Source organism: Schistocerca cancellata, chromosome 5 (assembly GCF_023864275.1).
Source record: "Schistocerca cancellata isolate TAMUIC-IGC-003103 chromosome 5, iqSchCanc2.1, whole genome shotgun sequence".
Taxonomy (NCBI): Eukaryota; Metazoa; Arthropoda; class Insecta; order Orthoptera; family Acrididae; genus Schistocerca; species Schistocerca cancellata.
The window spans coordinates 440,700,290-440,728,238 of NC_064630.1; the positions used below are offsets into that span (position 1 = coordinate 440,700,290).

The window sequence follows — 27,949 nt, forward strand, 5'->3', positions numbered from 1 at the left end:
GAAGAGACCTGCAGAAGACATAAACCAAGCTGTAGACTGAAATAATGTGTGAAAGCAGTTGCAAAAACCAACACACCATTGCCCTATATGCACACTCTCATTGAAACTAACAAAACAGATCAGTTCCCACAGGACTTGGTCCAATACTAGCAATTAGAAAGCCAAAGAAACCCACCACAAGTATGAAGAAAGCAAGGTCACACAGCATCTGAAATAGCCCAGGATCCAAATGAAGAATGCAGTCAAAATCCCAATGAAAGGATTCTGCATAAAGCAGCAGCATTGAAGAAATATGAAGCTATGTGGCATATCATTTTGTTTCTTTATCTATTCTGCCTCAAAATTTACAATGCTCAAGGGAAAATAAATGATGAATTAGAAGTCCTGCGAAATGATAACTTCAGGGATTTTTCAGTATTTTACATAAATGAGCATGGGTTACAAATAGTATTTCAGGTTCTGAAATAATTAGCAATTTTAGTACAGAAAAATATGAATGTGACGGAATGTACATACGCATAGGGTATGTGTAAAAGTAAGAGAGAGAAAGAATATTAATTATGTGACATGTACTGAACAGGACTTCGAATATTGTGAGTATCAATTAACTGAAAGTGAAGTAGTTATGTTGTTTAAAAGCTCTCATGTTTATTGTGTGTGTGTTCCCTCACCATTAGGGATTTCATCTTATGTACTTAAATGTTTATAGAAAACTATACTCACTATAATTTATTATTTCAGAGAAATTTATTTATATCTTATGTGTTTAGAATAAATTTTGACGATTTAACACAAAAAAATGTAAATTTATCAAGTTTTGTTAAGTATTTTTCAGTTAATGTCTTCCAAGGAGCAGATGTTTTTTATTTCATAGATAGTGATTCACCAGACTTGAGAATCTTAGCACTAGTGGTTGTTGTTGTTGTTGTTGTTGTTGTGGTCTTCAGTCCTGAGACTGGTTTGATGCAGCTCTCCATGCCATTAATGGTTATTCTTCATAAAAAGCAGACCTACAGCATTGTCGTACCTCTATAAGAAGACAACGAAGTTAACTTCTAGACAATCAACTAAGTAATAAGTACATTTCAGCAAAGAGAATACATCCTTCAATGCAACACCATCCAGAATAATGACAAACATCTGTTTCATGAAAAAGTCATAACCAATATTGAATCGGCATACTGCAAGCTTTACATGAGCTCACAGAGGAAAAGCAACAGTCCATCCAGTGTTAACTGATGAGCAGAGGTGGAACTATGATACTGAAGTTTATATAACACAAGCAGAAATGAAAGATGAATGTGCAAGCTGAAATAAAAAATGTCACATGGGATTGATTGTATATGAAACAAAGTAAGCAAATACAGGATGGTCGGACACAGTTTGAAAATCTTGGAAGGATGCTGCAGGTGAGATTATGCTGAGAAATAATTGTTAAGAAAAAATGCAATACACTGTGTAGTTTCAGAGTTAATAAGTATTGGAATTAGTCAATCAGGCCAGTGCACATGCTAATTCAAATGGCCCACCAGAGACGGTGTCGCCAAATGTGTTCTTCATTTACTATCATAAAACTGAATAAGAGAGCATTGGACATGGGATGGTATTAAGGATCAAATCCAAGTCAAAGGGCGAGCAGTCTAATTCGATATCATCTACGCAACAAGAACAAATTACACTATTTGTAACTGGCAAGCTGCTTGAATTTGCATGTGCAGTGACTTGAATGGCTAACTCCAATGCTAAGTAATTCAGAAATGGGACAACACGTTAAATTTATTTCTTAACAATCATTTCTCAGCACAACCTCCCCTGTAACACCCTTACTAGCTTTTCAGGTTGTTTCTGACAACCCTGTATGGTATAAAAACATAATATCACACCTCGCAGACATTATTAATACCAGAGTTTCCACAGGAATATACCATATATAGATATCCAAAAATCAATGTTAAAACCTCTTTTTAAAATGACAAGCATGAAATAACTGCAAATCAGTGTCATTATTATACAGATTTTCAAAAATTAATCAAATTTGATGTATGAAAGATTTGGATATTTCCTGCACAGTAATAATAAAAAGAACCACTGTCCTATGGATAAAATGGCTTTTGGGAAAAACAAATCCACTGAAACCGCATTATATGAAATCACCCTCGATGCTACAGGCAATGATAAACCAAACTGCGAGCTGTTTTTAGACATTTCTAAGTGCTTTGATGACATCAGCCATGATCTGCTATTTAGTAAGTTATATGGTTATGGTGTTCTGGGAATGACATATGATGTCTGACATTACCAGGCGGTAGAGGTATTTCAGAAGGAAGAAAATTTTGTTTCAACCATCAGAAAACTTTATTAGGGAAGATCCTAAGGTTCTTTATTATGCTCTTTGCTGTCCTTAGTATTTATAAATGATTAACTGCTGCAACTATCTGCAGCAGAGTGTAACGAGTATTGCTACCTTTGATGTCATAAGGTATTGATAATGTACTCCTTAATTATAGCTCAGTTCTGGAACTTTTGGAGCTGAGTGCACCTTTTCTATGTGGGTCATTGTCTTGTTGTATGATGACAACAGTGCCTTAGTGCTGTGGTCACATGCCATCTTAGCGCAAGCAGAAGAGTTGGTGTTGAGCACCTGCTCAGAGCAGTCGTGCACAGGAAGTTGTAGGAAGAATTTGGTAGAAAGTGGAATTAATTGTAGAAAAAGTTATGTTGGCTTGTAGAAGAAAACTATTTCAGTAATTCAGTTATTTCACAAGAAGAGACTTTGAATTAATTAAGATATTTATGGTCGATACAGTGTCGTGTTCGGGCAATTGCGCTGTAGCTACTACCAAATGCTGTCTGTAGTCCATTTCATTTTGTGTTGTGGATTGCTTGTTTTCTTTTTATTTTATTTTAAAATGAATGAAGAGACTAACCCTGCTGCGTAAAGGGATTCAAATGTGACTCTCACTACAGCAAAAGGAATCAGTGATCCCTATGACCGTTATGTCAGTTCTACTCTTGTGGAAGCACAGAACACGGATGTAGCTTATTCGCCCCCCCCCCCCCCCCCACAACTTCTCTCACCTTGGACAATCAAAGTTCTCATTTGTCTACAATCACACCCAACTGCCATGATATGCTGTCCGCAGAATGTTCAATTTTTTTGCCTCAAAGACTCAAGCATACTTCAGAACTTTGTAATCTGCCTTTTTTTTTAATTTTATTTAACACTTACATGCTGATTGACAGCCAGCCTCTATAGCACTGACAAATGTATGAAACATCAGAATTAATTTAAATATGATCCATAGAACAGCTAAATTAATTCTTCTTTGGCAGACGTTAAAATGATCTCGGTGCAGAGTGACAGTGACTTGTAAAAGTATTCTGAATTACAGGGTGTGGACAAAAATATAGAAACACCATATACATAACACATTACCGTGCCTAATATGGTGAAGGAAAGCTACTGGCATTCAAATCAGCCTCTAGTTGTCTCAGAATGAATAAAAATACTTCTACGGTATTCAAGGGAATATTATACCATTCTTCCTGCAAAATAGTGGCAAATTCAGGTAACAATGATGAAGTCGGATAGCAATCGTGCATCCTTCTCTCCAAAGTACACCAGAAAGGTTCAATAATGATGAGACCTGGTGACTGTGATGGCCAGGGGAGATAAAATTCAACCCCGTGCTCAAAAAAAGCAAGCTATGTGAACAGTGGCCTTGTCATCTTTGAACACAACATCACAATAGGGAACAAACATGGGATGGACCTGATCAGCCAAAATAATCCTTGGCAGTTGTGCAGCCTAGCAGAATGCCCACTGTGCCCCAAATAACCACCGAATCCTTCACCATCTTTCAAACTCATCTGGAAGTTGTTAACAGTGTGAAACAAGACTTATTCAGCCAAATTACTTTATTCTGTTGCTCTATAGTCCAGGTCTTACGACTTCAGCAGCACATTTTCCTGTTACAGGTATATACATTACTGACTAGCAGTTCTGCAATTCCAGCACACACTGCAATTCCTTGCTGATGAAGTTACCTTTGTGTTGTTTGGACACTGACAGATAGGGTTTGGAGGGTACGACATCCAGTTTTGCACTGACTTCTGCAGCTGTCATCCACTTATTTTTTATTAAGAAAGTAACTGTTCACGAAAGAACAAATACCACTGATGACCGTGCAGCTTCTCTAGAATAAATGATAATTAATTAAAACCCTCAGCTGCTGACAGGTGTTGTTGATATACCTCGATGGGGACAGCTGAAAATGTGTGCCCCAACCGGGACTCGAACCCGGGATCTCCTGCTTACATGGCAGATGCTCTATCCATCTGGACCACTGAGGACACAGATGAAAAGCGGGACTGCAGGGACTTATCCCTTGCACGCTTCCCGTTAGATCCACATTTCCAACTGTCCACAATCTACATACGTAATGTTCCTAATAGATATTTGTCCATCCACTCATTAGTTAAATGGCTACCCGGCCACTGAATTTCGTCTTTGCGAATGTGCACAGCTTGCCGGCACTCTTACGGGAATCGTCACCTTAGTGTGCGCGAGTAATGAGTGGATGGGCAAATATCTATTAGGAACATTACGTATGTAGATTGTGGACAGTTGGAAATGTGGGTCTCAAGGGAAGCATGCAAGGGATAAGTCCTGCAGTCGCGATATTCATCTGTGCCCTCGGTGGCTCAGATGGGTAGAGCATCTGCCATGTAAGCAGGAGATCCCATGTTCGAGTCCTAGTCGGGGCACACATTTTCAGCTGTCCCCGGCTTTCAATTAATTATCATTTACCCCTTATTTTTTGCCACAATCCTGTTCAATGACCTAGTGTCACATTCACTCAATGCGTAGTTTTGTCCATGCTATAACTTAGCGGATGATATTTTTCCATTTTCCCTGTACGCAGCATACATCTTCGATACAGTGACTCTTGAAACACCAAATAATTCAACTATTTCTGTTGTGGACTCACAACTATACAGAACCTTGTTCTGACCATAATTACCATTTGAAACATGTTGAGGACATTGCACAGGTGCTGTTTGTGATCAAATACATCAGCACAACCTGCAGGCTTGGCTAGCATTTGTATTTATGTTCAAGAATGCATTTCTTGTAATGTTTCCACATTTTTGTCCAATCCCTGAATCTGTGTATGGGTACTAAATAAATACAATACGGTGTCAATAAGAGGCAGTTCACAACATTTATTACAGAATAAAGATATTAACTATACAAACATGTAACATAAGGTATGACAACCTGTATGTAGCATTTGTTTAACTGCATACATATGACCACCGTTTAAATAGTGTATATTCGTGTATATTTGATCTATGCAAACACTCAGGTGACATCCATACAATGTACAATGTCAATTGACAAACAAATAATCTCAATCAACGTATTCAACATTTTTGCAATCACAGTTTGGTGTAAGTTGCTGCGTGAAAATATCTAACATTTCAGAGGCCCAGTTAATCATGCCAAGCCCATGCAATAGGTTCTTGTAACAATTATTCAAAATGATGCAGTCTGATTCATAATTTGCCCTTTTTTCAGGAACAATTCAGTTTGTTTATGACAGTAGTGGTGGATAATTTATCTTATACCTCTGCTGCTGAAGGATGTCGACAATACATACAGGGTGTCCCATTTATCTTGACCACCCTAAATGACTGACTGTCCAGATGCAAATTACAAAATGTTTGAAGCAAATGTTCTTTAGCTCTCAGGGGGACGTCAATCAGCATGATTTCCTTCGTTGTAGCTTTTTTTTTTTTTTTTTTTTTTTATGGATATAATAGAGGGAAACATTCCACGTGGGAAAAATATATCTAAAAACAAAGATGATGTGACTTACCAAACGAAAGCGCTGGCAGGTCGATAGACACACAACAAACACAAACATACACACAAAATTCATGCTTTTGCAAGCAACGGTTGCTTCATCAGGAAAGAGGGAAGGAGAGGGAAAGACGAAAGGATGTGGGTTTTAAGGGAGAGGGTAAGGAGTCATTCCAACCCCGGGAGCGGAAAGACTTACCTTAGGGGGGAAAAAAGGACAGGTATACACTCGCACATACACCCATATCCAACCACACATACACAGACACAAGATTATTTTTAGGGTAATTCATCGAGCCAAAATGTGCAATAAGACTTATATGTGGTGTGAACTCAAAAACATCCTGCAGAAGCCTGTTTAGGGAGCTAGGGATACTAACTACTGGCTTCCTAATATATTTATTCCTTGATGAAATTTGTCATTAAAATATATAACTTTTTCAAACCAACCACTCAATTCATGGAATCAATACTAGAAATAAGGAGAATCTTCACAGGGATTTAAAGTCACTTACTCTTGTACAAAAAGGTGTGCATTATTCAGGAACACACATTTTGAATAACTTGCTAGCAGCCATAAAAAGCTTAACAACCAATGAAATTCAGTTTACGAGAAGAACAAAGGATTTATTGGTGGCCAACTCCTTCTACTCCATTGATGAATTTCTCAGTAGAACCAATTGATTTACGTGTGTGTGTGTGTGTGTGTGTGTGTGTGTACAATCTAACTTCTGCAGCATTTCAGTGCAGTAATGAGTTCATTGTAAACAAGTATTGTATTAGTTCTATTATATGTTTATTACCTTATAAATAAATAAAAACTTTTTTATTTTAAATTCAGTGCATTAATGTAATCTTAGTAAATGAGTGTTTGTAAAATGATTCTTTCATATAGTGTTCATTTTAAAAAATGATGATCATTCCACTTGGGACCTGTGGAAGGAACATTAGCTTATTTGTTTCAGTTGTAAATATATGTCATGTATTACAGTTTTTCTGACATGTTCTACGCCCTGGAGGACCTCCTCACTACGGATCAATTGGAATGAAAGTAAATCTAACACACACACACACACACACACACACACACATGGTCCATGGACATGGAAAGACTGACTATTGATATTTTATTACTGAAAGTATTTGCCTGAGCTGATGTACTCCACTATCAAGTTTTGAAATTAGGTATGTTAGTTGCCACAGAAAATTACACTAGGAGATTTGGTGATTTCCTTGAAGTAGTTTCATTGAGCTTTTGATAAGCAAGCCCTCTTCCTGGGCTTCCCATGTGACTATCTCCAAATGAATTTAATGGTGGTGCCTGCACCAAGAGTGTTGACCAACAGATCTAAGATGTCTTATACAAGTATGTTCTGTGGGTGACAACAATTAATAACTTTCTGTCAGCTCATCAAATCATATCATCCTGGATTCAACACAAATACCACCAACATGGATCACTACTGACCTCTTGGAAACCACTGCCCTGCAATGTCAGGTAATATTTAAGTAAGCAATTACACACTTGATATAGAATGGACTTGGCTGACTTTAAATTGAATTTCCTCCATTAATATGTAAAAGGAAAAGAGGAAGGTTAGGGCTTAACAACCAGCTAACAAGGTTATTAGAGCTAGACCATGAACAGGGAAAGAGGGCATGGATAGGGAAAGAAACTGATTGTGTCCTTTCCAAATGAAACATCCTGGCCTTTGTCTTAATTTGGTTTAAATAAAAATTTTAACTTGTATATGAAAGTAACAATATTAGGTAAAGGATAGTTGCTACATTGGCACAAAGAAGACTGCCAGAAAGTGAGGTTTCGACCAACAAGGCCTTTGTCAAAAATAAGTGCCCCCCCCTCACGCACACATATATATATTCTCAAGCATGCATGATGTGTACGTGAATTTTGTTAGTGTGACACGTGTGTGTGTGTGTGTGTGTGTGTGTGTGTGTGTGTGTGTGTGTGTGTGGTGGTGGTGGTGGTGGAGGGGGGTCTCTTTTTGACAAAGGACTTGTTGGCCAAAAGCTCACTTTCCGACAGTATTTTTGTTGCTTCTATCTACAAAGCAGTGTACCCACTATATGGTGAGTAATAACTATCCTTTTCATAATATTGTTACATTCCATCCTGGGTTTTCCTATATATGAAAGGTTGGATGAGCATTTGAACCCTGCTTCCCCTTAATGTGACTTCAGTGCGACACCTCACTTCATGTCATATGGTAAGCCGTGGTGGATGACCTTACCTATAAAATGGGAAACCGTCAAGCAGAACTTATTGTCATTCGGTAGTATGAGCTCCATACTTACATGAATGCCTTTGGAGGAGGGACACTACGTGTGTTAAGAGCTACCCCAGACCACTTTTCTTATACAGGCTTTATCTTTATCGCAGTTTCAATATTGGCACAGCACTATTTTGTGCACCTACATTGCTTTGTGGATTTTGAGGCTTCCTTATGAGCACATGTGTTATTTGCAGGTAAGTTTGTACAGGGAGACTTGCCTCAGCGAACGGAGATACGAAGCGTACAAAACAACTATAATTTTTGCTTATTCTTGGACCAAAAAATCTTCTGTAGTTTTAGAACAGTGGCTCAATTTACAATTACAGACATATTTACAAAAACATAAACAGCCAACAACTTAGTTAGCACCCATTTTTGTCACAATTAATACTTACGTAGATTCTGACACTTGACAGTTTGAGCATCAAATGGAACAAGGAGGTAATCACAAGCTTCCCTTAGTTCTTGTACGGAAACTGTGGGAGGGCAACGAATAAGCCCACCCTTATAATACTCAAGGATGGAACGAAACACAGTTGCTGAGATTCCTTCTGCCACTTCATATTCTCCTCTCTCATTCGGATGAGTAAATTCTATACCAGAGCTGAACATCCTATAAACAAGGTGAAAGTTGCCTTAGAGCCTTACATTTAAAATTACCCTATTTGTTTTGTTTAATGCAAGTAATTACCATAGTGCCCTCCTTAAGTAATCTATCACTTTCAGTTTCTCCAGTTAACCAGAAGAGCTACATCTCATTACTTTTTGTTTTAATTCTAAAATCATAAATTTACTTAATAAAATTTCCTGACGTTAATTTATGAAATTACATTATAATAGTTTAGTAGTAAACATGCTAAGTATGGTATAACATTACCCTAGAATATGAGCTTTTTGTGGAGTTACATTTTTTAACTTCCTCCTCCCTGTTCACATTTCCAGAAGTACACACACTACTATTACTGAATATGAGACACCATCACCAAGAATTCAATATTCTAGGCAGTTACATTTTACTAACGGTATTAGATCTGTACTCGACTGGGGTGGGGGGGAACCCCACACCACTTCACACTACATGCCACACAAAAATTTTGCATTTATTTTCTTTATACTAAATGGGTATGACTCTGAAGTCATCTCTCGGAAACTGGGTGCAACAGATACATAGGTGCGAGAACCACAAAAGTGCCCCACTTGTGACAGGATACTTTCCGGGACTGGATCAGACTCTGAATGTGGCTCTCCAGCAGGGATACGACTTCCTCAAATCCTGCCCTGAAATGAGATCCATCCTTCATGAAATCCTCCCCACTCCACCAAGAGTGTCTTTCCGCCGACCACCTAACCTTCGTAACCTCTTAGTTCATCCCTACGAAATCCCCAAACCACCTTCCCTACCCTCTGCCTCCTACCCTTGTAACCGCCCCCGGTGTAAAACCTGTCCCATGCAACCTCCCACCACCACTTACTCCAGTCCTGTAACCCGGAAGGTGTACACGATCAAAGGCAGAGCCACGTGTGAAAGCACCCACGTGATTTACCAACTGACCTGCCTACACTGTGACGCATTCTATGTGGGAATGGCCAGCAACAAACTGTCCATTCACATGAATGGACACAGGCAGGCAGTGTTTGTTGGTAATGAGGATCACCCTGTGGCTAAACATGCCTTGGTACACGGCCAGCACATCTTGGCACAGTGTTACGGCATCCGGGTTATCTGGATACTTCCCACTAACACCAACCTATCTGAACTCCGAAGATGGGAACTTGCCCTTCAATATATCCTCTCTTCCCGTTATCCACCAGGCCTCAATCTCCGCTAATTTCAAGTTGCCGCCGCTCATACCTCACCTGTCTTTCAACAACATCTTTGCCTCTGCACTTCCGCCTCGACTGACATCTCTGCCCAAACTCTTTGCCTTTTAATATGTCTGTATATGTGTCGTGTGTGTGTGTGTGTGTGTGTGTGTGTGTGTGTGTGTGTGTGTGTGTGTGTGCGCGCGCGTGCGCGAGCGTGTATACCCATCTCTTTTTTCCACCTAAGGTAAGTCTTTCCGCTCCCGGGATTGGAATGACTCCTTACCCTCTCCCTTAAAACCCACATCCTTTCGTCTTTCCCTCTCCTTCCCTCTTTCCTGACGAAGCAGCCGTTGGTTGCGAAAGCTAGAATTTTTTGTGTGTCTATCGACCTGCCAGCGCTTTTGTTTGGTAAGTCTCATCATTTTTGTATCATTTTGTTTCAAAAATGACCGGTATATTTGAAACGGCAATAAAAACTAAACGAGCAGCGATAGAAATACACCGTTTGTTGCAATATGCTTGGGACAACAGTACATTTTCAGGCAGACAAACTTTCGAAATTACAGTAGTTACAATTTTCAACAACAGATGGCGCTGCGGTCTGGGAAACTCTATAGTACGATATTTTCCACATATCCACCATGCGTAGCAATAATATGGCGTAGTCTCTGAATGAAATTACCTGAAACCTTTGACAACGTGTCTGGCGGAATGGCTTCACATGCAGATGAGATGTACTGCTTCAGCTGTTCAATTGTTTCTGGATTCTGGCGGTACACCTGGTGTTTCAAGTGTCCCCACAGAAAGTAGTCACAGGGGTTCATGTCTGGCGAATATGAGGCCAATCCACGCCGCCTCCTGTATGTTTCGGATAGCCCAAAGCAATCACACAATCATCGAAATATTCATTCAGGAAATTAAAGACGTCGGCCGTGCGATGTGGCCGGGCACCATCTTGCATAAACCACGAGGTGTTCGCAGTGTCGTCTAAGGCAGTTTGTACCGCCACAAATTCACGAAGAATGTCCAGATAGCGTGATGCAGTAATCGTTTCGGATCTGAAAAATGGGCCAATGATTCCTTTGGAAGAAATGGCGGCCCAGACCAGTACTTCTTGAGGATGCAGGGACGATGGGACTGCAACATGGGGCTTTTCGGTTCCCCATATGCGCCAGTTCTGTTTATTGACGAAGCCATCCAGGTAAAAATAAGCTTCGTCAGTAAACCAAATGCTGCCCACATGCATATCGCTGTCATCAATCCTGTGCACTATATCGTTAGCGAATGTCTCTCGTGCAGCAATGGTAGCGGCGCTGAGGGGTTGCCGCGTTTGAATTTTGTATGGATAGAGGTGTAAACTCTGGCGCATGAGACGATACGTGGACGTTGACGTCATTTGGACCGCAGCTGCAACACGGCGAACGGAAACCCGAGACCGCTGTTGGATCACCTGCTGCACTAGCTGCGCGTTGCCCTCTGTGGTTGCCGTACGCGGTCGCCCTACCTTTCCAGCACGTTCATCCGTCACGTTCCCAGTCCGTTGAAATTTTTCAAACAGATCCTTTATTGTATCGCTTTTCGGTCCTTTGGTTACATTAAACCTCCGTTGAAAACTTCGTCTTGTTGCAACAACACTGTGTTCTAGGCGGTGGAATTCCAACACCAGAAAAATCCTCTGTTCTAAGGAATAAACCATGTTGTCTACAGCACACTTGCACGTTGTGAACAGCACACGCTTACAGCAGAAAGACGACATACAGAATGGCGCACCCACAGACTGCATTGTCTTCTATATCTTTCACATCCCTTGCAGCGCCATCTGTTGTTGCAAATTGTAACTACTGTTTTTTCGAAAGTTTGTCCGCCTGAAAATGTACTGTTATCCCAAGCATATTGCAACAAACGGTGTATTTCTATCGCTGCTCGTTTAGTTTTTATTGCCGTTTCAAATATACCGGTCATTTTTGAAACACCCTGTATATATATATATGACTGGAAAAGGAAGTGGGGAAAGTGACAGTGGTACACAGAGTGTTCTCCATCACACACTGTAAGGTGCCTTGCAAAGTAAAGAGGTGGATGTGGATGTAGCTGCGGATGTCAACAGCCCTCCGATATATCTGAAGGCAATTTTTTCCATATTTTTTTTGGGATATGCATTGTGCTACTTTAGGAAATGTGAAAATGCCATGGAAGCTATGATACTACAAGAGACTTTGACACAGCACTGAAAGACTTATATAGAAAAAAAGGCCCCTGGAGCATATGACTTCTTTCAGAATTACTGAGATCCTTCAGAGAGCACACCCATGACAAAATTATTCCATCTGATGTGCAAGATATCTGAGGCAGGTGAAATACCATCAGACTTTACGAATAATCTAATAGTTCCAATTCCAAAGAAAACCAGCGCAGACAGGTGTGAATACTATCAAACCATCAGTTAATGAGTTATGGTTGCAAAATACCATATTATGGCTGAAAAATATTGATAACATATTTACAAAACACTGGAAAAACTAGCATGCAAATGGCATTGGGGAAGATTTGTTTGGGTTCCAGAGAAATACACGAACATGTGGGACAATACAATACTTTACGACTTGTCTTAGAAGAGAGAGTGAAGAAAGGAAACCTGCATTTACAGAATTTGCAAGTTTAGAAAAGCTTTTGACAATGTGGATGGCTTGTTGATTTTGGGTTGGGGGGTTGGGGTAGGGACGATGACAACGAAGACCAAACAGTGAGGTCATCAGTCCCATGATCTAAGATGGCAGAAATCAAGGGAGGAACAACACAATCATCACAGTCAAGAAAGGGGAAGGGATAAAGGGCAAACAAAGAGGGAAAAGGGACATCAGGGCAGCAGAAAGAGAAAAGAACAAGAGTGGGTGGAGATGGGGAGAGCAGGCTCGTCCCAGAAAAACCACGCATGGTGGGGCACCACCGACCTGTCCCAAGGACAAACCACTTTAGTGGAGAAAACTGAGGACAGACATAACCATGCAAGGGTCGTCCACTAACAGCTGCAACAAGGAAGGTGGGAGGGCATGCTTAGTGCGAAGGGCTAAGCGGCAGGGGCAACAAGCAAAATATGGATCAATGAGGGGGGAGCACCACAGCTACAAAGGGGAAGGGGCCGGGGGGCCGAATCACTGCAGGGCGAAAAACTTATATGAAGACCCCAGAGGATGGTAGATTCCCACTGTGAGAGGCAGAGATGGTGGGAGTCTCCTTCATTGTGTTAAGTTCATTAGACAGGAGATACCCTCTCAAGAGTTGGCCTATGATTGAGCAAAAAGGGATTTGATGTAAAGACACAAATGCACCCCAGGAGGATGGTGGGAGGAGGGGGGGAAGGAGCCACCTCCCCCTCCCCCAGCTAGGTGAATCAGCAAGTTCATTACCCGGGATACACATGTGGCCATGAACTGGATACACATGTGGCCATGAATCCAAAGAATATCAACCTAACAAGCAGCATCACCAAGATCAGTGAGAAGGTCATGGATGGCAGAGATCAATGGGTGGCAGGGGAAAAACTCTGAGCAATAGCCTGAAGGACACTCACTGAGTCCATATATAACAAAACTCGGGTGAGTGAGGACTGTTTAATGAAGCACAGGGCCTGATAGATTCCTATCAATTCCGCAGTAAACACCCCACATGTGACAGGAAAGTCGTGAGGGCATACCCCACATGATCAGTAGATTTACAGCCATAATTGCAAAAATCAATGGCATCCTGAAACTCCCTTAACAGCATTTGGAACAAACAATGAAAAACTATTGGATCAATGGAGGCTTTTGGAGCCCGGGAGAGGTCCATCCAAACCTAGGGCCGAGAAACTAACCAGGGAGGGGGGAGGAGATCAGGAGAGAATGTGGGGAAGATCACAAGGAGAGGAGATGGGAGTCAATGCGATGAATAGTGAGGCAGAGCCCAACCGGTGAACCCAGCCGAGGATGGGCAGTGGGTGGGCAACAGCTCGAAGCCACAAAAAGAATAGAATAGGATGGGTGAGCAGGAGAAGAGCAGATTGTGATGATATATCTAACTATGAGCTGGGACCACTGAACAGAAAGGGGTGGGGTCCCAGTGCTAATGAGAAGACTATCACAAGGATAGTGGGAAAGAAACCAGCGGCTTAAACGAATACCACATTAGTGAACTGGGTTCGAGAGGAGCGGTGTGGAAGGAGCACTGATCCATAAACCCCACACTAGACAGAACAAGTAAAGGTGGAGTATGGCTGAACGATCTGTGCCCCAAGATGTGTGGACAAAGAAACGAAGGACAGTAAGTTTATGACCTTCAGATAATGGATATGGGGAAACCAAGTAAGACTGTTGTCAAAAAGAAGACCCAAGAAACGAACTGGGGTACCACACTCGGGTGGTGGACGTCGAGATGGACCATAACAGGACAACAGGGGGAGAATTCGGAAACTGGCAAGTATGTTCACGTGGAAGCATACCGGACGGTACCCTGGTGCTGTCATTCGCCAGGGGCCACCAAGTAAGAGCTAGCCCAAATACAGAAATAACACACATACAAAGCAGGGGTGACCAATGATCCAGCAGAGGCCGTAAGTCCATTAGTAAAGATGAGAAAAAGGACAATTAACACAGAGCTGTGTGGAATGCCATGCTCCTGCATCTGCTGAGAGCATAGAACAGTGCCAACCTGGACTCTGAACGAATGGTGGGACAGGAACTGAAGAATAAAAATCAGGAGGGGCCCCAAAGACCACACTCGTGGACCTTAAGGAGGATGTGACGGCAACAAGCTGTGTCATAGACCTTAGATAGAAGATTGAAGGAAACTGTGACAAGGTGGCATCATAAGAAAAGGCCTGCCGAACTGCAGTTTCAAGTCAAAGCAAACTATTGATTGGAGACGGTACCTCTCAAAGGCCACACGGGGAAGTAGATAAAAGGTGCCGAGATTCATGGACTCAAACAAGACGATGAGCCACCATTTATTCTAGTAAATTGCAGGGGACACTGGTCAGGCTGACTGGCTGGTAACTATCAAGGGATAACTGATCCTTGACATGCTTAAGGACAGGAACCACAATATTGTCTCTCCAATGAGGGGGGGGGGGGGAAATGCCTTGGCACCAAATATGATTACACACCTGGAGGGAAGAGGTGTTGAAGCAACTGGTTATGCATGGAATCAGGGCCAGGAGCTGAATCATGGGAAGAAGAGAGGGACACTAGAAGTTCCCAGTCAGTAAAATGCTCACTGTAGGGTTCTGCCTGACATGTGGTAAAACATAAGTGGCAAGCTTCAGCCTGCCACTGTTTTCAGAGAAGGAAGGTAGCTGGTTAGGAGGCTGAGGCTGACACTGTCGTAAATGGGGTCACAAAGTGTTCTGCAAGAACTAATGGATCTGTATAAAGACCACCTGGAAGGGCAAGGCCCAGAATGTAAGACTATCGACGACAACCTTGGAAGGTGCGGGGTGCCACACTAGTGACGAAAGGAACAAAAAAACCTAGAGGACACAAAGTGTTCCCAATACACCCGCTTGCTCTGTTTGTTTAAGAAATGGGTTTTGGCACAAAGATGTTTAAAGGTGTTGCTAGGTGCAAAGACAATTATGGATAGTGATGGCAACAGACGTGCTTCACCACAGAACTGACCGATGGTGAACAGAGCCTGACAAGCGAGGAATGGCAATGCTGGCAGTGCAGATTATCTTGTCAGACATAATGGATGACTTCATCAATACAACCTGACAAAGAAGGTATAAACGCAACCTGGGAGCTACAAATCATGATGGAAAAACCAGCAGGGTAACCTGGTCACCAGGAGGCAGTAAGGAGTGAGAGAATTAATGTGAAGTGGTCACTATAACAAAGGTCATTGTATGGCGACCAGTGTAAGAAGAGAAGAAGGGGACAGGAAGAGAGCGAAACATCAATGGCAGAGAAAGGGCAATATGCAGCACTAAAATGAGTTGGGGAATCATCATTAAGATGACAGGGGTAGTGGTCCACAAGAAATTTGTCAATGAGGAGGCCCGGCTAGACGAGGAAGCATTACCCTACAAAGGGTGATGGCCATTAAAATCCCCAAGGAGGAGGAAGCAAGAGGGCAGTTGCTGAAGGAAACCAATGACGGCAGCAGATGTAAATAGCTTGTCAGGAGGGGGTTAGAGATTGCAAACCGTGACTGCAGAGTCACACTGGACCTGGATGGCAATTACTTCCAATGTTGTATGACGTGGGATCCATATATATATCCATGCGGACCAACGAGCCAACACCACCGAAAGCCCTTAAAGAGCTGACCCGGTTTTGACAGAAAGCACGGAACCCACAAAGGGTCGGTGAGTGAGCATCAGTAACATGAGTTTCTTGGAGAACAACACAAGCATCTGAGTAAAAGGCAAAAAGGTATTGCAACTCTGGGAGTTGACAGTAGGACTGATTACAGATCCACTGAATAAGCACGGAGTGGGTATCCAAATGGGAGGCAAATGGGCTGGAGCTGAACATGCTGCTGTGTCACCATATGTCATCAACAAAGACGGGGTGACATCCATAGATAAGAGGTCAGACTCTGCTCTTTCATAGGATGAGGAGAGGGCACAGAACGAGAGCAGGTTTCTGCAAGACCCGAAACCAAAAGAGAGTGTGTGACCTTGTGGTGTGTGGTAGCAGCCTCTGGCCTGGGAGACACTGGAGGGAGGGATACCAGGATGAAGCCCCATCACAAGCAGACACTGTCCGCCCCGGTAACTGAGTGGTCAGCGTGACAGAATGTCGATCCTAAGGGCCCGGGTTTGATTCCCAGCTGGGTCGGAGATTTCCTCTGCTCAGTGACTGTAGTCCTAATCGTCGTCATTTCATCCCCATCGATGCACAAGTCGCCGAAGCAGCGTCAAATCGAAAGACTTGCACCCAGTGAACGGTCTAATCGACAGGAGGCCCTAGTCACACGAAATTTACATTTACCAGCAGGCACTGAAGGAGCGGGGGAACACTTCTTCGGCCGGGGAGGGGGAGTGGCGCCCGGAGGGGAGGGCATGTGAACTGCAGGGGAGGGGGGAGAAGAGGGTGATGGATGGAGTAAGGAAGAAGAGGAGGGGGAATAACATAACACAGGCAGAAGTGGGAGTCATCGACACAGGATCAAGTCAGTCATACTTCTGATGAGCCTCAGTGAAGATAAATCATTAAGGGACTTTTACTCCTGTATCATCTTTCCTTTCTTATAAGCTGAGCCACCTGGTGATTGTAAAGAAGGAAGGTTGTAATAATTGACACACATGGATGGCGGAACACAGGGGGCTTCCCTTGTGGAGTGGGTGTCCATATTCAATACATAGAAGGTCCACTGTACATCGGAAAGACGTGCCAGAAATCCAAGCACCGAAAGCACCTTACGAGTGGCGGGACATGTGGCTCTATGTCACACCAATACCACATAACCCTGACTTTCTCAGGGAGAATATCTCTTTCAAAAGCCAGAATAAAGGCACCGGTATTGGCGCAATTATCCTTACAACCTTTCCGCACATGCCAAACAAAATGAACATCCCATTGTTCAAAATTGACCTGGAGTTCCTCATCAGTTTGAAGGAAGAAGCCCCTGTGAAAAATGACTCCACGAACCATATTCGAAGACTGGTGAGGTGTAATGGACACTGGGATGTCACCAAGATGATCAGAAGCACGAAGGGCTGCAGAAAAATTTTGATCAACAGGCGACCTAATCACATTTTACAGAGAGACTCCACTTTGCCAAACCTGTATTCGATATTTTCCACAAAAATGTTGATGGTGAATGTGTCCTCACCTGTCCTTATACAGACCACATAGTGGGGAAACTGTTTCACCCCAAGCCATTAAGCCGGGCCCTCATCCCAGGGTGTAGCCAGGGAAAGGAAAGGTCGTAGAGGTATAAGAAGCAGCAATCTATGATTGTTACCAACCAAAGAGACAGCCGTAGAAGAATGGCCAGAGTTTTGGAGCTTGAAGCATTTCGTACACAAAGCCTCTGCCACGATACCAACTACTCTGATCAGGGGCTCTCCCCATGGGGGCCACTCAGGCACGGCAAGGGCTGTCTGGCATGGCAGCTGTTGTCAGGACTTCTGATGCCCCAGAATGACAAGCACTCACTCCTACGCATAGATGGGGAGGTAACTTCTCAGGTTTCAGAAGTGTGATCCTCATGTTGTCACATGGCTCAACCTTATGGGTACATATCAGCCCCACCATACAGAAAGGTTACACAGGCTGATGACCTAGCAGGGCAGAGGGAGCCATGGCAGGGAAGGAAGAAGGGAAAGGAATCCATGCCATAGATGCTAGGGAGGGAGTTCTTCCAAAAATGGTTCACACTATGTACAGAAAATCTAGAAGTAGAGGTCAAACTGCAAAACGGGGATCCTAAATAGAGAAAATTTAGAAGTAAACGACAAACACCAAAGGGGGACCAAACATGCCAAAAAGGAGAGATGCAAAAGAAAAGGCAAGGGAAACAAAACCACAAGGAACAAAGGAAACAAGGTGGATAGCCAGGTTGACAAAAGAAAGAACATCGAGAGAAAGGAAGGAGGGGCAGCAGTGAAGGAGCGATGATGAAGAAGAAAATGCAGCCTGGGAAGGAAGAAGGGGCTGCAACAGTTCGGGACCCTGTGGGTACCCCACACGAACTCACAAAAGAACAGTGAGCCCCCTGGGGGGTTTTGACAATGTGGACTGAGCTAAACTCTTTGAAAATTTGAAGGGAGTAGGGATAAGATACAGCCACTGAAAGGTTATTTACAACTCGCATAGAAATCATACTACAGTAATAAAAATTGAAATACATGAAATGGAAGCAGTAGTTGAGAAGGGAGAGAGAAAAGGTTGTAGCCTATCTCTTATGTTATTATATTTGTACACTGAGCAAGCTGTGAAGGAAACCAAGGAAAAATTTGGAAAGAGAGAAGTTCATGGAGTCAAAATAAAAACTTTGCGGTTAATTCAGTCAGAGACGGCTATGAATTTGGAACAGCAGCTGAATGGAACGGTGTCTTAAAAGGTGATAACATGAACATCAATGAAAGTGTAAGAAGTGTAATGGAATGTAGCTGAATTAAGTCAGGTGATACTGAGGAAATTAAGAAACACTAAAAGTCTTAGTATATATAAAGGACATTCATGCCAATTTTCAGAATACACTGGGGGACTCTGCTCCTTCATATTCAACTGTTGCCAAGTGAACAAATGAATTTAAATTTGGTCGGAGAGCTTAGATGATGATCCGCACAGTGGTTGGCCAAGATGTGTCACTACTCCAGAAATCACTGCAAAAGTGATCATGGAGGATCAGAGACTGAACGCGCGTGAAATTGTTCACGTTTGCCAGATGTCATCTGAAAGGGTATATCACATTTTAACTGAAGAATTAGAAATGAAAAAATTATCTGCAAGATGGGTGCTGTGACCCTCAGTGTGTGTCTGCACCCTTGTGCCATTGCCATGGCAAAATTACACGAACTAAGGTATGAATTGTTGCCACACCCACCTTATTCACCAGATATGGTTCCATCAGGCTTTCATCTCTTCCCAAAACTGAAAATTTCTCTTGGTGGACGAAGATTCACTTAAAATGAAGAATTGATAGCCAGAGTTGACAACTATTTTGCAAAGGAAACTCATTTCCGTGATGGGATCAAGGCACTGGAATGTTGTTGGACCAAGTGCATTAATTTACAAGGAGACTACATTGAAAAATAAAAAACGTTTCAGTGCTTTAAGTACTTTTTTTCTATTCCATTCCAAGAACTTTTCAAACCATCCTTGTACTACATTCTTCTTGAAGTCTGAAGGTATTTCGCATATCTCACACATCTTACACACCAGTTGGAAGATGTTTTGACATGACTGGCTCTCCCAAGGCTATCAGTAGTTCTGATGGAATACGGTCTACCCCTGGGGCCTCGTTTTGGCTTAGATTTTTCAGAGCTCTGTCAAATTCTTCTCACAGTATCGTATCTCCCATCTCATCTTCATCGTCAACTTCCCTTTCTATAATATTGCCTTCATCGTAGAGGGAGACCAAGAGATGAATACACTAAGCAGATTCAGAAGGATGTAGGTTGCAGTAAATACTGGGAGATGAAGAAGCTTGCACAGGATAGGGTAGCATGGAGAGCTGCATCAAACCAGTCTCAGGACTGAAGACCACAACAACAACATCTCCCTTGTATAGATGCTCTATATACTCCTCCCACCTCTCAGCTTTCCCTTCTTTGCTTAGGACAAGTTTTCCATCAGAGTTCTTGACATTCATACAGCTGTTTCTCTTTTTCCCCAAAGGCCTCTTTAATATTCATGTGGGCAGTATCTTCCTTTCCCCCGTGAAATATGCTTCTAAATCCTTTCCTCTGTCCTCTAGCCATTCCTGTTTAGCAATTTTGCACTTACTGTCAATCTCATTTTTTAGATGTTTCTATTCCCTTTTGCCTGCTTAATTTTCTCCAATTTAAAATTTTCTCCTTCCATCAATTAAATTCAATATCTTGTGTTATCCATGGATTTCTACTATGGCTTGCCTTTTTACCTATTTTATCCTGTTCTGCCTTCACTATTTCATCTCATAAAGCTACTTATTCATCTTCTACTGTATTCCTAGCCACTGTTCTAGTCAGCTGTTGCCTAATGCTCCTTTCAAAACTCTCAAGCACCTCTGGTTTGTTCAACTTCTCCAGACCCCATATCCTTAATTTCCTTCTTTTTCCGAATTTCTTCAGTTTTTAATCTGCAGCTCATAACCAATAAACTGTGGTCGAAGTTCACATCTGCCCTTGGAAATGCCTTATAATTTAAAATCTGGTTCCTAAATCTCTGTCTAACCATTATATAATCAATCTGAAACCTTCCAGTGTCTCCAGGTCTCTTCCATGTATACAATCATCTTTTGAGATTCTTAAATCAAGCGTTAACAAAGATTAAATTATGCTCTGTGAAAAATTCTACCAGGCGGCTTCCTCTTCATTCCTTTCCCCCAGTACACATTCACCTACTATTCTTCCTTCTCTTCCTTTTCCTACTACCGAATTCCAGTCCCCAATCACACTTAATGTCTTATTAGTGTCTTAATTTATTACATTTTGGAAAAGCAGCTGTTAAAGATTGACACAAATGGCTACATTTGTAACAGATGTGTGTACATTACACACATCCCTCCACTCAACTTCCTGTAAGGCTGCCTAAAACATTCTGCTGTATGTTCACCAATTTTTCTCTTTCCATGATACCACTTCATTGTAACAGCCAATTTATTAAGTATGGCTAGTTGTGGATTATTTTCAGAAGTCTTTCATGACTGAATAAACACTAATTTCACTGGGTGCGTTCACCTACAAATATTGTTGACTAGTGTACTGATTTCTATGTAAATTTGGTTGGAAAATTAACAAAAGAATTCAGTTACAAGCGTTAAGTAACTTTCTAATTAGTTTCTTTTATCTGAATCACTCAGAAAACATATTAAAATCTCCACACATCAGAATTTCCTAACTATTGTCTGCTATGTGGTATAATAAAGTTTTAAATTTTTCCAAAAAATATTTTTTGAACATTTGGGATCTGTATACTGCAATTTTAATCCTTTACAATTCTTATGCATAGAGGTAAGCTTATTCAAACAAGTCTTTTATGCATGGTGCTTCACTATCTGGACTCTTTTTAAAACAGTTAGTCTGAATGGGGTATTTAGTCCAAAAAAGAGTTTCCTGTCACAACTACATTCAGAGAATTTCTATGATTTGGAATGGTGCTCCACCCACTTATAATTTTCAGCATCAGTTCAGCTAGTGAAGCACACCAAACAAGTTTTTCATCATACCTGATTCATGTTCAGAAACAAGTTCGCACGTCAGTCAGTACATGCTCCCTTCGTGACTTGTGACCACAATGCTCTACAAGATGACAAGTCAAAAAGAAAGGTTCCATGTCCAGTCAGTAAGGACATGAGCTATTAAAATTTTCATTATACATAGTGTGAAACAAATTTACAATCATTATTCTCAGTTTTTTAGTAAAATACTAAGGGAATTTTTACTATATCACTGCTTCTATTCAGCAGCAGAATTTTTAAAATGCATCAAATAAACAAAGACTTGAAACAAGGAACTGTAAAATCTCCTACTGCAAGTAGTGCAAGCCCTCTTGCAGTGTGGAAACATATTGTTCCCACAATATGAAAAGATTTTTGGATGAGTAAATAAATACTGAACTGAGAGTGAATCTGATAGTGACATAGAAAGCAATCTTTCAAATTATTGGTCCACATTTCCTGGCATATTCACAAAATTCTAAGAAACCCATTCTCATTCTCAGGAATGGACAACGATCTTACATATACGTAACACTGAATACCACATAACAAACTTGTGTTAAATTAATATCAAAATCTCGGAACATTTTACAAAACATGAAGATGCATACAAATTTATGCCCAAAATAGGATATGAAACAGCAATATTTCAGAAGAAAATCTGCACCTCTATCCTCTACACTGCAACTGCTATATTTTGCACGGAGCTGGTGTCATTTATCTTACTATGTCCCGAATGATACAACCATCTACATATCATTAACTGACATTTACTACAGCAAATCACACCAAAAACAATGCATTTCTGATAGATCTTTAATGTTCCAGAGCCATAGAATGGTATACATTTATAGCATGCAAGTTAAGTAGCAAAATATCAAATGCCTTTAACCAACTCTATACTGTTTCACATCATTTCATTCTAACAAAATATATCAAAAACACTTTTTCATGATTCTCAATGTGCCGATTCTTTGAAACAGGGAATGTTCATAGCATGTAGGTTACAATATAAAAACCACAGAATACAGGCTTCAAATATAAATGACATAATCCAATACCCAAGTTTCGATTACGACAGAAAGCAATATTTCACCTTACTGGCCATGTTGCTCTCTACAAAGAAAAAATCTGACTTGTCTGATTCTGCCATTCACATTCATTCATACTAATGCAAACAATGACACAGATATATTCAATTCTATGCATTAGTGGCTTGCTATAGCTATTTTATACTCGTGGATACAAACAAATTAGGCCAAATGGCCCCAAGTTCTAGACTAAACAACCTTATGTAAAGTAAACCAAACTTTATTATTTTTTTGCCAATTTTTGTTTTACTTCCCCCCCCCACCCCCCACCCCACCCTCAATTTCACGGTAATTATTTCCAATGTTGATGATGTTTTCATAGCATTCTGGTGAGGTCATTAGTGTGATGCATCAATTAAACTGCAGCAAAGATAATGAATGTGATCCCGTAAGAAACTATCACATTAGTCATGCAGCCCAATATAAATCTTCTGTCTGTCATGTGAGTACAGTGACATGCTCACATGATGTCGCATATACTGTGCTGCAATTGGCTACTAGGAGTAAAACAAGCAGACGATATGTTGACTTATGGAGCACAGGACACAGGTCTCCTGCAATCAGAAATGGAACCCAGTCCTCGGCAAAGCAGGTAGTAATATACATACATCTAGTCAAAGTTATAAACATTTCTCTGTCTTAAATAATAACGAAAAACTACTCTGATTATCTAGCATGTCAAGATCAAACAAAAACGAGCCCCTATTTCTGAAATATGAATTAGTGGTTTTTATACCTGTTCACTGCGTTATTCAGTGTGTGTCATGAAGACGTGAACTATCCGAAACCCCAGCAGTATTTACAAATTTACATTATTTTATTTTTAAATATATCTGCAAATTTTTTTTGTTATACTAAGCCTACAGTATACACCCATAATTAAAACTGGGCATATTTTTCATTTTAGTTGTGTTTCCAGGTTTAACTTTATAGGAAACTAATTTCACATATTGCATTCTTTTAATTTTTCCACCTTAGAAGTTTGCCACCTGTTGCTTCATGAATTTAAATTCATGGCCTTTTCTACTTTTTGTTTTTTCAGGATCTAGCACTGTCAAACAAAATATATAAGACAGAAACTTCCAGATTTCATTTCTGAAATAGTAGTCAGGTGCAAGTTTCAATATTTGCACCATTTGCCACCAGCTCCACGATGAATGAAATTTACAACCTTGAATTCTCACATCAGTCCACACTTCAATTCCAGCTTTCATAATACTTCTTTCAAAGTCGATGGAGATAATTTCAGACCTAATGTATGACATTTATCAACAACAGTTTTAAAGGCATGCTGATAAGACACAAGTTTTCTTGTCATTCAACAAAGAAAAAACTATTAAGATGTACTGTCCATTAACAAGCCCAGAGATCATAAAAAGCTGACAAACAAACTTTGTGCAATACTTGAAAGTTCCATTAATATATATTGTGTCACACTGGCTAATTATTTTGTGGTTTTCAGCTTCACAAAATATTGCAATCTTCTTGTCAGGATCATTACATAACAACAAATCTGTCTCATCTTTAAGTTTCACATTTGGTGTGTTCAGAACAACATGAACCTCTGAATACTTGTAGGTAATTTCTGAAGAATTTTCGGCCTATCTTTATATAGTTAGTTAGTTACACGTTCCATAAATGGATATATGAAAGCCCTTGACATCTTTGATGGCTATCTCTTCCATGTGTTCTCCTTTCAGTTGATTATAAATAAAGTTTTGATGGTGTCTCAAACATATCTTTTGCAGCTTTCCTCCTCATATCACATACTATTTCCTGACTCAGAATTTTTATTACCAGCTATTTCTGCGTGGGTGTAGCCATCCTGATACTCGAGACTATAGGTGTCTTCAATGGAGGCAATCTGATAAAACTTTAACAATTCTTAATGTTTCACGTCCATCATGGTACACCAAATTTTAACGATTTTTGGAATACAAAAGTGTAACTTTCTGGAGTACCATTTTCTTTCCCATTCTACTCACAGTAGCTGCAACAGCATCAGAGGACATGTATGAAGCAGTGGTCCACAGACAAACCTGAGCCCACAAACTTTGACTCCTAGGAGGCACAGAGGGATGGAGACTACTACCTACTGGTATTGGACTTGTTTGGGAGACATGGATCCTGCTACCTGCTTGTAGGATGCTTGGATCTTGTGTCTGACTTAACAGTTTGCAAAACTAAATGTTTTCATATCTGCATTTGCATACTATGAAAATGAATAGTTTAATTGATGAACCACATTTAAAATATTATAGAAACAGGTTGTTTTTGGCATGATGTTGCTCAAAAGTGTCGAGAACTGTAACATTGCCAAATAAAACAGTTCCAGAATGGATTTCGCTACAAAGAGGGTAGTTTTCTTTCATGGTCACGTCTACAGTCATTTTTGAAAACGGCATTGAGAATGAAGTCAAAATCCAATTTCAACATTCAACAACTATCAGTCATCCATATTAATAAATGGTTCCCCTCATACTCATGACACTTACATGTCAACAGGGAAAATGCTAAATTTTGCTTCATTTCATAAAACTGCTGATTTCATTGTTCCTGTAAAACTTTCCCATCCCCAGTCATTGGCAGTTTAAAATCATAACATTTCATAAATGCATGACACACAATTAACAGTTTATTGTACATCACTAATAACTCCTAGGTAGCGTTTCTACAATGGGTGACTGACCTTCCCAACATTGTGTTAGGATGTGCAGTAAAAAGGGCAGGGTCAACAATAAACCGAGTATTGTCAACAACTAATGTGACTCTATCATCAGATAGTGGTGTGGCAGCTGCTGGCGAAGCTGGTGTCACAGACTCTGAGTCTACAGCACTAGTTCCAGGTGCTCCTCCAATAGCACCTCCACTACTTCGATGACCCAGTTGACTTTTCGCACTGCCAAGTGTGTGGCGTGACCTGAAACCGAGACAAATACATATACTGACAGTTCTCTGCATTACATTTGATTGCTTAGAACTGATCAAATGCTATACAAATGACATGAGGCAATTATCAAAAGCTTTCATAGTATTTGCTCTATATCGCCTTCCCACAGCCGGGATTAGGATAAGCAGAAGGGTTTTAGTGCAGTGTCATGCCTTTTATGGTGATTGTAACTATGTTCTTAACTTGGTACAATTCAGCTAAATTCTTATCCCTTGTAAGACATAATCAACCTTATACAATAAATATTTCTAATCCTAAATTTTAAGCTATCCATACTCAGTAAATCAGAGCAACATACGTTATCTCAACATTTCTGTTAAAAACAAATTTCTAAATGGCTAGCAGCTGTCCGTCTTCTATCTCACTCCAACAGTAGATACCACATTAATAAGAGACAATTTGATCTTGTTAGAAACATCCAAAAAAGCTTAGGAGAATCAAAATATACCTTTTAATTCTGAATTTTTGTCACTGCCATCTTAAACATGAATTGTACAACAACATTAGAAATTAAAATAATACAATTATCTGATACATTGATCAACAAGAAAATTTCTGATATTAAGGTCAACAACATTATGCTACTATTCCACCATAGGAAAACCTAGGTCATATGAGGGAAAAGATCTGGAGAGGGATGAGTTGTCTGTTGTTACAACAGCTATAAAACAGCTGCCAGGGACACAGAAAAAATTATTCACTCAACAATACAGACCCTTTTCCTGTAATTTGTTATTTATCTGAGTAAGTTGTAAGAAAACTTGTTTTCATGTTTTGTTCTTAAATGCTTACGCTTTCCATCAGCAGTGTGTGAATTACATAGTGAATTGTTCCAGGTGCAGCTACACTAGGCTCATATGGTCTCTCGACATTTCACTCCCCCCCCCCCCCCCCCCTACTGTTTATTTTTCAAAGCAGGTAAGGTGTTAATGCACTGCTGCCATTAGCACTCATCAAAAGTGGATTATTGAATGAGGAAATGTAGGTAGCGGACAAAACATAGGGTTATACTTGGCATCACAAGAAAGAAACATATGAAGCTTGCTTGTCCATTTCATAACCCAAAAAACAATGTAATTTTTGCTGTGATACTAGACAGTAGCATGTACACAGGCTGGTAATAAGAATGATTACAGTTTAGAACTCTATCAAATGTGAGTTACGGTTTAGAATTCTATCAAATGTAAGTTCATTAATTACAGACAGAGCAAAATCTAAGAGCAACAAATGGTGGTGTGTGTGTGCGTGTGTGTGTGTGTGTGTGTGTGTGTGTGTGTGTGTGTGTGTGTGTGTGTGGGGGGGGGGGGGGGGAAGAGGTTGGTTGTCATTTTTAAAGCAACCATTCCAGAATTTATTTGAATCATTATAGGGAAACTACAAAAAAATCGGAATCTTTTATTTATTTATTGTTTGTAGCGCAAAACCAACTAAGGTCATAAGCACATATATCAAACTTATATAATCAAGAAGTAAAAGAACTTAAAAGCAACTGTATGTTAAGCCCAATCGATGGAAGGAAAGCAAGCTTAGAACAAGGACTTCTCCAGGGAAAAAGGTTCACAAATAGACCGCATAGACATTGGAGGTCCCATACCAAAGATTAAATGTCCTTCACCATATTGCTATGACAGATAAAATGTAAAATGTGGTCAACAACCAGTGTGTAATTCACTAAAACAGCCAATAACTCTGACGGCAAACATACATGAGAATGTAAGTGGTTAAAAAAAGGGTATTCGGTCAGGAAATGGCGAACCAACAAAGGATGACGACAATGAGCATGAAGTGGTGGGGGATCACCAATTAACAAATGGCGATGGCCAGAACGACAATGTCCAATATGCAACCTAGCTGAAACAATTTCCTTGTGGAGAAAGGACCGGTATGAAGTCGGCCAAGATGCTGGAGTGGTTTAATTCCTCAGAGCTTGTTCCTGTGAACAGAAGACCAGTGATGATGCCAAAATGACACTAACAGTGACAGTCAGCAACACGGAAAACATCCGAAGGGATGGAAGAGCTAGATGACTGATGTGACCATGAATGTGTATGAACATCACAGTGGCTTCCTTAACAGGAAGCAAATGGAAGATTTC

At 40.7% G+C, this 27,949-nt stretch overlaps 1 protein-coding gene across 4 annotated transcripts in view; it reads right to left on the reverse strand.

Moving 5' to 3' along the window:
• The window catches only part of LOC126187298 (BTB/POZ domain-containing protein 10), a 114,964-nt gene that overhangs the window by 17,566 nt on the left and 69,449 nt on the right, over positions 1–27,949 (reverse strand). For all 4 annotated transcript variants that reach the window (XM_049928289.1, XM_049928287.1, XM_049928288.1 and 1 more), the window contains 2 exons: positions 25,594–25,824; positions 8,556–8,773 (listed from right to left, as the gene is read on the reverse strand). In XM_049928289.1, the coding sequence (XP_049784246.1) occupies positions 8,556–8,773; positions 25,594–25,824 (449 nt within the window). The remainder of the gene's footprint in view (positions 1–8,555; positions 8,774–25,593; positions 25,825–27,949) is intronic.